The 13,476-nt window shown below is 45.2% G+C and overlaps 1 protein-coding gene across 3 annotated transcripts in view; it reads right to left on the reverse strand.

Annotated features, from left to right (window-relative positions):
* The window catches only part of LOC119391051 (3-methyl-2-oxobutanoate dehydrogenase [lipoamide] kinase, mitochondrial), a 395,177-nt gene that overhangs the window by 365,001 nt on the left and 16,700 nt on the right, over positions 1–13,476 (reverse strand). For all 3 annotated transcript variants that reach the window (XM_049415029.1, XM_037658741.2, XM_037658740.2), the window contains exon 3: positions 6,635–6,745. In XM_049415029.1, coding sequence (XP_049270986.1) covers positions 6,635–6,745 — 111 coding nt within the window. The remainder of the gene's footprint in view (positions 1–6,634; positions 6,746–13,476) is intronic.

A 13,476-nucleotide genomic window follows, 5' to 3' on the forward strand; every position in this document is an offset into this window, starting at 1 on the left:
TGTTCGCAGGCGGTTCATTTTTATTTTTAAGAAGGTCGTTGAGTGTCGGTACGAGAGCCACATGGTCCGCATCCTGGGAGAGCGAAGCACAGAGAACGTGGATGGTAGGCAAGCCCGAAGCGAGTGAGTACAGAAGCCTCGTAGGTGGTCCGAGTTTTTTCTGTAAATAGTTTTCTTCTGTCTCTTTGACTCTGGGAGCTGCGGCTTGTGTAGCCGGGTGGCCAGGGGCCACGGGTGTCGTTGCTGCTGGCATTGCGGCTCGACGCCGGGGCGTCGTGACATCGTCCGGGACGGTGGACGCCGATCGCTCGGTAAGCTGCTGTGTGCAGCGAGCGCTTAGGGCCACCTCACAGAGCTGATGTCTCCTCGCGTTTGCCTCTTCTGCGCCTGTGCGAGTGCTTGTTTTGGATGCCGGTTGTGTCGAGCGAGTCGTTAGGCCTAAGGCTCTGCTTAGCTGCCTGTTGCACGTGAGACACAACCCGTTGGATCGTGGCGTCGAGTTGTTGCACTCAACTTCCCTCATTTTAGCTTGCGTACACTATTAAACTAAGAAAAGCAACCGTTCACTTGCATTTGTCACCTCGGTCACCGCCGATGTCATTGCCAGCCGGACTGCGCCGTTCTTTCGAGCGTGTACGCAGTGGGAGTTGTAACCCACGGCTGGCTGTCTGCTGCACATCGTCTTCACCGATGGCCGACACCCCGTGACCTGCGTGGCTGCTTTCAAACCGGCGCCCTCGTTGAGTGCTGCCCGCAACCAGAAGACGTGTCGGCGAGCGACGCTCTCTCGCGCCGACGCGTTGCCTTTGCGGTTTCGGGACGGAGGTCAAGCCACTGCAGCGGTGTCGACCAGCGGCTGTGTCGCGGTGCACAGACATTCTGTAGGGACATTTACGCCACATGTTCTTTCGTAGAGCTTGTGTAGCTTTTTGTTTTAAGTTTTTCCGGGATATGTGTTTGATTTAAGGTTGGGGGGATGTGGGGGTGCTATATCACCCCTGTATTGGCGATTGCCGTAACTTGGGAGCGACCGATGTGTTTGGAACGCACGTGCTCGGCGTAAGCCAAGGCGTTCGTCCAAGGTCAGGGATGCGCTTCGCTGTAACCCGAGTTTAGCGCGGTGGCGCCGGCATCGCCGCCGCGAATTTAGGCCGGCGCATAGACACAGGAGTGAATCTCTCTTTTGGGGTGTGGCTGCGGGCGCGGATGGGCGTCTCGTCGCAGTGGGTCCGGGGGACGGTACCGCGGCTCGCTGCCCTCGGGCCCTCGTGGTGAGTCGTGCATCTGCGGCGCCGCCAACGCATTTGTATTGTATTATGTTGTCTTATTGTATGTCTTATGTTATATTGTATTGCATGTCTTACATTCTCTTGAGTGTGCGTGTTGTTTTCCAGTATTCATTGTCAGCGCATAAGTTCAGCATGTTACTTACGTGTTACGTGTTTACTAATTCGGCCGGCGAGCACGCCATATGTAAAGAAGTGTTGTAATAAACCTCCGTTTTTGTTGCCCGACCGCGTGAACTTTGTCCGTGTGTTCCGAGGGCGGCGGCGCTTTATCGCCTGAGACCCCACAAGTTCCAATGAATCATAAAAGCCATGTTGAATGTGAAAGTTTAAAAATCGAAGAGCAAGTGAGTAGGATATAATAGAATGGAAAGTGACTTGCTTCTAAAAGAACTAAAAAATGCGAGTCCAAAAATGGTGCAGGTTCACTTATTTTACAGGACCCTTTTCTGGCCCTGTAATTGGGGTTTTGCTTTTTTTGGAGCAGTCGAGAGTGTCTCGCCGCTCCTTAGGCGCTGCCTGCACCGCTGGGCTAGAAGTAGTGTCCATCGCCTCGTGCAAGGCGTCGGACAGTTGCTCTAGCGAGCGATGATGGCGTTGTGTAGGCTTCGTCTTGGCAGATGAGGCCTTTGACCCCACCAGAGAAGAGGTCGACAGGACCTCTTTGGCCTCTGAGCTGTCCTGGCTGGAGCCAGATCTAGGAGAGGCCTCCAGTGTGGCCGCGTTAAGGGAGGGCAGGGCAGCCTTGGCTGCTCCCACCGTGGGGGCGAGGGGCGGTCGCCTCAGCGCACTACGCGTGGCCTGGGCGGCCACCCGATGCCGTTGTGGTGCTGGCCCCCGTTGCACCACTTCGGCGAATCATGTCTTTTTAGCAAGGTACGGTGAGAGACGCTGTCTGGCTTCGCGGAAGCTTATGTTTTCTTTAAATTTGATAGTGATGATCTCCTCTTTTCTCCAGGCTGTGCAGGATCTCGAGCATGCCGGGTGGTCACCATCACAATTTGCACAGTGAGCCTCAGCATTGCAGTCGTCATCAGCAGAGTGTCCCGTGGCACTGCACTTAGCACAAGTAAGCTGCCCTCGGCAGCTCTGTGATGCATGGCCAAACCTTTGGCACTTGAAGCAGCGCCTTGGGTTCGGAATGTATGGTCTGACGTGCAACTTGAAGTAGCCTGTTTCTATTTCGTCTGGAAGTGTGCTAGAGTTGAAGGTAACGATTATGTGCCTAGTGAGTATTTCCCTGTTGTCTCGTCTGATTTTTATTCGCTGTACCTGTACAACATTCTCATCCTTCCAGCCGGCCAGGAGTTGATCATCAGTAAGGTCCATGAGGTCATCGTCTGATACGACACCCTTCACCGTATTCATTGTTCTGTGGGTGGTGACAGTTATCGGTTGGTCCCCAAACGCCACAAGGTTCGTCAATTTTTGGTACTGCGACTTATCTTTAACTTCAACCAGCAGATCCCCACTGGCAATCTTCGTGGCTTTGTAGCCACTTCCGATGGTCTCAGTGAGACACCTTGACACTAGGAAAGGTGAAATGTTACAGGCTTTTTTGTCGGTGTTCTCACAGTGGATGACGTGATACTTGGGGAAGGTGTCTCTTTTTCTGGAGGATTTCAGCGGTTGCATCGGTGCGCCCCCATTTTGGGGGACGATCATTTGCGAACTGGTATTTCCTACTGTTATTTCATCCACGATTCGCCTATTTGCAGACGACTGCCTTCTTTATCGCCGCATAACCTCGACCACTGAGCAGAACTTGCTGCAGAGAGACTTAGATATAATAGAATCTTGGTGCGCCCAATGGCTTATGAAACTCAATGTATCAAAATGCAAAAGCATGCAAGTGTCGCGAAAGCATTCCACCCTAGATTATTCATACACTTTACATTCTACTACCCTTTCATGCGTCAATTCGTACCGTTATCTAGGTGTCCTTATCACTGACAAGCTCAATTGGTCCGAACACATCACGAAATTAGTAGCAGATACATCGAAAACACTAGGTTTCATTAAACGCTCTCTTTCTTTATCTCCGAGTTCCATTAGAAAACTTGCTTATGAGGTATATGTCAGACCTAAACTCGAATATGCCAGCGCTATATGGAGCCCACATCAAAATTACCTGATTGAATTATTAGAAAGCGCCCAGAATAGGGCCGCCCGTTTCATCAGTTCTGAATATAGTAGTTGGGTCAGCGTTAGTGCCATCAAATCATCCCTCGGTCTCGACTCCTTAGCCCAACGAAGAAAAACGCTGCGTCTAGCACTGTTTCATAACCTGTATCATAATCACCCGGACACTCGAACATCGATTTTGATACCACCTTTGCGAACATCACGTCGACTTTTTAATTCCATGAGTGTGCAGCGTATAACTGGCTCTACAACTGCGTTTAATAAGTCTTTCTTACCCTTGGCCATAGAAGAGTGGAACTCGCTTCCTGAATCAATCGTCCATCAGCGTGACAGTTCAAAATTTAGGCAGTTGGTATTATCTCACTTGTCAAAATAAAGCAGATGACTTCTTCACCAACTCAAACATGAAACTGGAACCTCTCTTCGAGCTGCTGCTTATTCCTAGTGTACAACTATTTTGCCCTGTACGTCTTCATTTTCATTCTTTTCTTTAATAATGTGCCTGCAAAGTGATACGATTTCATGGTCTGAGGCTCCGTAAGAATGTATAACGACTTTTCTTTCAAAACCAGTTCACCGATCATATTGTAAACACTTAATATGATGTTGTTAATATGATGTTTTTTTTGTGCTTGTGAAACCACAACGCAAATACTTTTTGAACACATCCAGGAACACTTAGCATGTGTCTTTTTGTTTGTTTCAACTTCCGGTTTTGTAGCAGTGTACAGAGCTAACCTGCCTCTTTTTCTTTTCTTTGTAATTGTGACCTTGTATGTATATTTCGCTACTTCCCCCCCTTATGTAATGCCCCATCTGGGGCCCTTAAGGGATAATAAATGACGATGATTTGCGAAAAGGTTGGACGATCCCATTAAATGAGTACATTGTTCGGCAACAATGCCAGACCGAGCCCAACAAGGGGACACGGCAGAGGTTGTGGTGGAGCAAGCCCTGCCATGCCAACTGTACATCGTTGCTATAACCGAATATGGTGTACCCAAGGTAGGACCACCACACAAGGTTAAACCTCGCCGCCAGGAGAAATGGATGTAAAAGGAAGGGAGAAGACGACAGGACAGATTGAAAGCGGGAGAGAAAGACGAAGATGTGAGGAGAGAGATAGGAAAAGGCGACTGCCGATTTGCCCTGGGTGGGTCAGCCGAGGGGTGCCGTCTACGTGAAGCCGGGGGCCAAAGGGGCGTGTTGCCTCTGCCGGGGGGCCTTAAAGGTCCAAGCACCCGGCATTGGCTCAGCCCCCAGGATCCCCTTTTCCCCGGACACGGCACAGCCACGCACGGCTAGGCGTGGGAGGGGCCGAACCCCCCTTAGCTCGGGTCCAATTGTAAGAAGGTGAACACGCCGGCACAGAACTCTGTTTTTTGGAAGCTCAGGATCTTTCCAATTTGGGCAGAGATAAATTCTATAAGGATCGTTCCGCAGAGATTACTCGCAGGACAGAGCCCACAAAGCGACCACTGAAAGGCAATACACTCAAACCTCATTATAACAAAGTCGCATGTGCCATGAAAATAACTTCGTTATATCCGAAAATTCGTTATAAACGTTTACTTGTAACACTGTAGCTATGAGAAGACTATTCTTCATTTACTTCGTTATAACCGATAATTCGTTATATCCGTGTTCGTTATAACGAGGTTTGAGTGTACTCAGTGCTTCTTGTGTAACAAGACAGGAGTGCACCCGAGTGTTGGTCTCGAATGAAGAATCAGCGACTGGCTGGTCCAGTGGTAAGGCAGCTTCGCCGGGTGAAACAGGCAGAACGCAGGAAAAGCGACAGGCGTCGTGCATGCTGTCGACCCCTGAAACTACCGAGGCGACGGGACCAGAAAAGGGATACGTCATACTCCAAGATGGGGAAACTATCCCAATCATAAATACAACGTCGACATAAAGCAAGGACATAAAAGGATAGAAAGACAGAGACCGACAGCAAGAAAGAAAGAGTGAAAGGGATATAAAGGGAGTGAGAAAGAAACATCGAAAGAACGAGCAAAAAACAAAGAGAGAAACAAGGGAGGCCACCTTGGCACCACTAGAGTGCGAAGCTGCCTTCGTGTTTTATTTATTTGCACTTATCTCGAATTTTCGCTCACAACACCGACATCAGAATTTCTGCAAAGCAAGCTCTTTAATGCTATTGGGTTAGAATAGACACTAAAATGAAATATGTACGATTTTCCTCATATTAGTACATTACCTTATTCACAATACTGAAAAGCACCAAATGGTAAGCCAGGAAATGCACAAAAAAAATATGCCAAACCGACATTCTTGTGCTAACTTGCCGAAACAGTCATAGAAGACAGTAGTGTCTTAGCAGTGCAGTACGGTAAGCCGGAAACATTGTACCCAACGTCGTCAGCACGTAGCTTTCTTAAAACTTTTTAGCCATGTGAATTGCTCATTGCATATAGTAACATAGTGAGATGGCCAAAGTGGCTAATAGAGGTCTTGCAGACTAATAAAGCTATGTGCTGACCACGATGGTATGATATTTCCGAATTTACCATACACTAAACTCGCACTGCTACAAGACCCTATCGCTGTGTCTGCTGTATCCGATGTTGTGGCCAAAATGCAAAAAAATAAAAAAACATATAATAATAATAATAAAAAGGTCAACAGATGTGGTTTCAGCACGAAATTGCGAAATGTAAGAGTGACCCGCATTATCTCTTCCAATAACGAACTTCAGGTGGCAAAATTATAATTGTCAAAACTAATGTGTCAGGCTTTCAGTGCTCCACTTTGGCATCCATTTGGGCGAGAGTGCATGCAGAGGTAATATCATCACGCGGTTGCAACGGCGAAGGACGCAAAACTCCATCAGGAAAAAATGAAACTTTTCATTGAGCATACTAGTGGCAAGGAAAAGTTGGACTCGAAGAACAAGCAACAATCGCTGTACAACGATCACGGTGAGCACGGACGTCGGTTGTTGATAAACTTATCGTCGGTGCAGTACATCGTCTCTTATACATGAGTGAGTAAACATTCCAGCTTTATCGCTGGTGATCACGTTAGCTCGTGAACATACTTATCAGAATATTATAGCACAACAATCAAGAAGTTTCCAACACACAGTGGCGCCACCTGCGCTGAGCGGTGGTAACTGCTTCTGTGGGTGAAACCCAATGACATTTAAATAAAGGAATGATTGCCCATGGCAATATGCTTACTACAGCCAGGATGGTGGGGTTGCACCCCACGATGAAGGGCAGGTTCCGGAAGCCCGCGATGCGGTGGGCAATCCTCACCGGAAGCTCCTTGTGCAGGTACTGGGCGCTGCGCTGCATAACGAAGGGACGGGCACGTAAGGGCCACTGCGAGCCTCGGGCAGTAGCCACAAAAGCTTGCCTTTTACGCACAGCAGGGACCAAGCATGTGTAGTGAGAGTTTTACCCATGACTGAAGCAGCATTACACAAGTGCAAACTCATGCACTGAAATGCGAGCGATGCCCAACATGTGCGCTCAGTGCGTTCTTGCTGTTCATATTGAACATGTTACCCGATCTACGTTAGTCCTTTTGATTGTAGGCAATAACAGCTGAAATTGTGTTTGTAAATGGTCGCGAGGAAACAAAATCAAATCTCGGTGGAAAAGGCACTGGGACACGCATGAATGAAAAAAAGGGTCCGCGGTTGTCTGTTGACCAGGATGCATACATAACAGCTAGCCCTATTCTCTTAAGGGGGTACGGTAGGGTAGATATTTATTTCATTAATAAAAATATTACACACTCTGAGGAGCAAAACCTGAGGAGTGCATAGGAGCACTCCAAGCCATTTAAAAATGGCGCCAAAGACAGTGCCTCCTGACGGATGTGTGGGCTCTTTTCCATCATTGTTTCTGCGTGCGTGTGTTTTTTTAATAATAACTAAGGCTAGATCGGTTGAATATATTCACTTCCTACCATTTTGATACGTCTTGATTGCAAGTTTTCCCATTAAAATGCTTTTGTAGCATGGTCATTGCTGTACGTTGTGAGCACGTTCCCAGCGTGTTTTTAAACATAACAGGGTGTTTTTCTTACGATCAATTTTTCGAAACTTTCCATACTTGATGTACCTTTTCTGGAAAACTATCCAACTGATCCCTCTAGAACTTTGTCAGATTATACCTAAATCCCTACTGAATAGTCTGAACCTAAAACTTTCAAAAACTGTTTAAGTTATGATTAAGCAAAAAAAAAAGATGAACTTGAAAGTCCCTCTCACGGCACGTGCCAAGTGAGAATATATTTTTTTTTCTCTTGAGATAAATGTAGGAGCCCGTTCTTATAGGTAGGGATTATTATCAATATCACGTGGAATGAGCTTACCAAACTTCACAGTCATACTGTTTTTCGTTTCTGAGAAAAGGTACATTTATTTTGTATGCCAGACAAAAGTTCGCTACTCAACCAGAAAAAAAAGTAAGAAAAGCTACAGGTTCAAAACTAAACAGCGAAGGCCATAAGCTTTCTTACTAAGCACGCAAAATTTCACAACAAAATATGGAGCAGTTCCTGAGATATAAAGCTAAAACCAGGACCATCCGTTTGCCCATACCCCCTTAAAATCCAGAGCCGCAATGATTCCACTCCGATGCTTTTCATGTTCTGAATGGCCCATTTTATGGCAATGAACGATTACTCTCGAATGTTTGTGCTCCATAGTTGCGCCCTATCAGTCTTTTTGTAATATCCATAATGGGTGTGTCCATCCCTCAAAGGGACTCAGAGTGTCTACCAAGTTGACATTTCTAAATTCGCTGAGTTTTCCAGGTTTTCCCCGAGTGTTTTTTCTAAAATTCTCTGAGTGAAACAGAACTTTGTTTTATGTCAAAATGGGTAGACACCATGTCGCTCGATGATGTCACTCTCTAGTATGCACATTAAAAAATAAAAATGACTTAATCCCATTTGAATAGTACAGAGTACAGTAAAATCTCAATACAGTGAACTTGGTTAAAGTGGCACTTTACTTCATTCTATCGAAAGCTTGTTGAACTGAAATTCGACGTTTCATACAAGGCATAGTCACCAAAGGATTCATTTTACACTGAAAATGACACAAGAATGCTGGACTAATATGGCAACCTGAAAAAAATTTTTTTCTTGCGTGAAAAAAAAATCAATTTCGTCGAGTCTGAGGTGCAGCAATCAAAATTATATGCCTTGCCAGAGTGTCATGTGGAAAGACGAAACAAATGCAGGTTTAACACAGTGTGCAATTGCACTTATTGTGCTGCCGCAGCTTATCAAAACCTTGCACATTGCTCAGAGCAGTGCGACGCCGATGCTATCACGTTGCCCAGCCGAACCATTTGCTCGACACGAACGTGCAGCTTCGAAAACCGTCGCACGTTAGCAAAAAAAGAGTCACAATTTCACCGCGAGGGCGAGATAATGAATGCGAGATAATGAATGAAAGCGATAGGAAGAAACGTGTCGTTGGTATTCCGTACATTCATTGCATATCTCACAGGCTAAAGAAAGTAGGAAGTAGATACGGCGTTAATGTTGTTTTCACGGCTGCCAATAAGCTAGGTAAGATTTGTGCCGCTGTGCAGAGGAAGAATGAGCGAGTAAAAGACAAGAAGCGGACCGATATTTGTTTCGTAAAACACACCAACAAATTCACTGATTGCCGTACGAGTGTGGTGTATAAGGTCCCTTTCAGCTGCGGCCGCTTCTACGTAGGACAGACGGGCCGATGCATTAACCAGAGATTGTTGGAACATAAGAGATCGCTAACAGGAGGCTCACCTTCTAATCTATCATTACATTGTCGAGATTGTAAGTGCACGCCAAAATTCGATGAATGCGCAGTGTTGTACCGGCATAGAAATGAAGAAACGCGCCTGATGATTGAAGCATGGCATATCGAGAATAGTGGTCGCGCATGCGTGAGCCAACCGTCGATTAACTTGCATAAAGATGAAATCAAATGCCTTAACAGTTATCTTCCACGTAGACCGCCACGCGTGCCGGATTGATAGGTTCGCCGGTTGCATGGGCATGCGCAGATAAGTTTTCGTGCCTTCTTTCTTTTCAGCCGTTGTGCGTCTCTTCAGTTGTTAGTCGGCGTTTGTGGTGTCCTGACTTCTTTCTTGTGTCCGTGTTTGCACGCCCTGTCTCTTTTTAGAATGAATAAGTACCAACTAGCTCAGCTCTCTGTTATTCTAAGCTTCATTTCTAGTACTCTGAGCCCTTTTCCGTGTTCTCCTACTTATCTGAACAATCCTGCCTGTTTGGCTTCTTTAATTGCTATTTGCTTGGTCCGTGCTAGAACTTTTTCGTGGTTTTCTAAGAATAGAGTTTGCCCAGTTGAAGTTCAGTTTTTGTGCGGCTTTCTGCAACCATCTACCGGACATGCCAGGAGGATATGTGCCATATTGACCGCGGAATCATGGCGTCAAGTGAGATTTTACCAGGAATGCCTCAAGGTCCGTTGCTCGACTTCACGTGACGACCGCCGCCAGAAGCAGATATACGCCGACTGGATGAGGGTAGCTAACCAGCATGCGGAATTCATATGGAGGGTAAAACTTCGAGAACTTCAACCATGTAAGAGGAAGATTATTTCTACTGTTTCACCGCAAAATAACTTGCCAGTCCTTGGAGGAGCTGCCTGAGATGATAGTCACTGCAAAACCCTAGCCTTAGGTCCTAAATACTGTTTTAAGCCGAACCTGAAACCAATAGACGTTTTAAGTTTGCCGCGTACTATCACTAGACTTGTTCCTGAAGAAGAGCGTTCCCACTGCATTTCAGACTGCGTTGCTAGCATCAAGGGTTCTAATATGCATCTCAAGTGTTCTGATCCTATCCAGCCTTTGGTTAATTACTGTGTCGAGAAGAAACTCAGGCCAGTAATTTCAGATAAGGAAGGGTATTTTGTAATTATGCCGGACAGTTTGTTCTCAGAAAAAGCACTAACAGCCATAGAAAAGAATTTTAGGACGGTAAAACTTAAGCCATCGGTAGTTAGGCAACGTGCTGTCGACCTTTTGTTAAGACATAATCTTGAGAGAATAGCTTGTAATGTCAAGAAGGCTAAATCACTTACTTTAGAATTGTTTTTTTCAGCCAAAACACATAACAACGAGATTCCGTTTCGAGCAATCGTTTCAGAGCAAGGCACCTGGCAAGTCGCTGTATCTAGTTATTTGCAGAACTGCTTAACCTCTTTGAGTTTTTCAGACCCTCTTCGTATGCGTAATTCTCAGGCGCTAGTTCAGTTCCTCTCAGAGGAGAACCCCGGCTGTTGTAAAGCTTTTAGTATGGATATTGAAGACCTGTATTATTCTTTGCCGCATAAGGACTTGTTAAAATGTGTTAATGAATGTATTAACGAACAAGGCGACCAGACGGTTTTCACTGATAAATGTGGTGTTTCTACCGGGGCATTTCTAGAAATCCTTTCCATGTATTTAAAGTCGACGCTGGTAGGTTGGAAGGAAGGCGTTTATGTGCAGAAATCAGGGATATGTATTGGTTCTAAGGTTGCTCCGGTTCTTAGTGATTTATACCTTAGCAAGATTGACAATCTTTTGGAAGGCGCCTTAGGTAATTCGGTTATTAAGGTTTTTCGTTATGTGGACGACTACTTGATTTTTTGTAGTGATGAGGACTTTGAAAAGGTGGTAACTTCCGTGAGCGAAAAATTTGAATTAAATGGAGGAGGGCTGAGCTTTACTAAAGAGGTGCCTCAGAATAATGGAATACAATTTCTAGACATTTCCTTAACGTTCCAGAAGAACCACGTGTGCTGGCAGTATTCTCCTAGATCTTCCAAACCGCTGTTAAATTTTTCGTCGAAGCACTCGAAGGTTGTAAAAAACGGCATCGCCATGTCTTGCCTTAAGTCAGCCCTCATCAAGTCGTGTGAGCACAAAATGAGTGATAGCTTTAGCGCACAGGTTACGCGTCTTTTAGATGTAGGGTATCCTCGTGATGCAGTGGCCACGGTCGCTGAGCGTTTAAAGAAGTCTATTGTGTTAAGTCCGAGCATGGTTGCAGAAAGCGATAGGAAGAAACGTGTCGTAGGTATTCCGTACATTCATTGCGTATCTCACAGGCTAAAGAAAATAGGAAGTAGATACGGCGTTAATGTTGTTTTCACGGCTGCCAATAAGCTAGGTAAGATTTGTGCCGCTGTGCAGAGGAAGAATGAGCGAGTAAAAGACAAGATGCGGACCGATATTTGTTTCGTAAAACACACCAACAAATTCACTGATTGCCGTACGAGTGTGGTGTATAAGGTCCCTTTCAGCTGCGGCCGCTTCTACGTAGGACAGACGGGCCGATGCATTAACCAGAGATTGTTGGAACATAAGAGATCGCAAAGAGGAGGCTCACCTTCTAATCTATCATTACATTGTCGAGATTGTAAGTGCACGCCAAAATTCGATGAATGCGCAGTGTTGTACCGTCATAGAAATGAAGAAACGCGCCTGATGATTGAAGCATGGCATATCGAGAATAGTGGTAGCGCATGCGTGAGCCAACCGTCGATTAACTTGCATAAAGATGAAATCAAATGCCTTAACAGTTATCTTCTACGTAGACCGCCACGCGTGCCGGATTGATAGGTTCGCCGGTTGCATGGGCATGCGCAGATAAGTTTTCGTGCCTTCTTTCTTTTCAGCCGTTGTGCGTCTCTTCAGTTGTTAGTCGGCGTTTGTGGTGTCCTGATCTCTTTCTTGTGTCCGTGTTTGCACGCCCTGTCTCTTTTTAGAATGGATAATGAATCCGATAGCAAGAAATAGGAATTTTATACAAATATAGGCTAGCAGCTCACTCCTTCAGGAAATGTAGCTGCTGCAGTAAGAGAGGTGACCTATCTATGTATGGCTCACGAGTGGATCCAGGTGATTCCCTTTGGGGGGAGGTGGGAGTTCCATCATCCGATCGAGTGAGGGGGGGGGGGATACAAAGGCTGACGGCACCGCCTACGCAGTGCATTTTAGGGAGGTCGCCTCTGGACTGTTGTAGATTTTATTTATTTATTTAGTCATACTGTTAACCCTCACTTGAGGGTCATTACAGGGAGGCTTGCACAAGATTACATAATATTTGAAGAGCATTTGTAAGATAATTTCCGTAACATATAGCACACTTGTATGAGACACACAGTTACATGGTTTTCACTCATAACATTTGCAACATAATATTTATGACTTATGGAACATTTGTAAGGAAACACATATGAACACTAATAATCTATACATTTTCAACAAAATGCCTGTCAAGAGCAACCTCAAATTCACTCAAAGTACTTTTTTGCACCACATCATTCGGTAATTCATTCCACATTTTAATAGCATCAGGAAAGAAGGAAAATTGGAATAAATCTGTTCGAACGTGTATTGGTTGTATGAATGTACTGCGTGTTGTTCTTGGAAACCTTTTGTGAGAGCTCGTCAAATAATCATCCCTGTTTATTTTCACCCCTGCATGTAAAATCTGGAAAAGCATTTTCAATCTCTGTTTCCGCCTTCTTAATTCTAGCGTTTCTAATTTACATACTTTCAACATTTCAGTCACAGAGTCCCTTCTTCGATATTTCGAGCAGATAAAGCGAGCTGACATTCTCTGAATGCGTTCTAGTTTATTTTTTAAAACCTTTTGATGTGGACTCCACACAGCGCTAGCGTATTCCAACTTCGGACGGACATACGTTTTGTAGGCAAGCAGCTTGATATCTTTCGAGGTTCGGCCTAATTTCCTTCGTAGGAAGCACAACTTTTGATATGCTGACTGACAAATGTTTTCGATATGAGTACGCCAGTTCAATTTATCTGTTATAGTTATACCCAAGTATTTAAAACTACATACTTTCACCAGCATATTATCACCTATGTTATACGCAAACGAAAGCACTTCCTTCTTTTTTGTAATGTGTGTGTAAGTGGATTTCTTAATGTTGATTTCCATACCCCATTTAGAACACCATAAGTTTAAGGTTTGTAAGCACTGATTGATTTTAAGTTGATCTTCTCTGCATGATACCGGACAATAGATTAGGCAGTCA

This window comes from Rhipicephalus sanguineus, chromosome 4, assembly GCF_013339695.2.
Source record: "Rhipicephalus sanguineus isolate Rsan-2018 chromosome 4, BIME_Rsan_1.4, whole genome shotgun sequence".
Taxonomy (NCBI): Eukaryota; Metazoa; Arthropoda; class Arachnida; order Ixodida; family Ixodidae; genus Rhipicephalus; species Rhipicephalus sanguineus.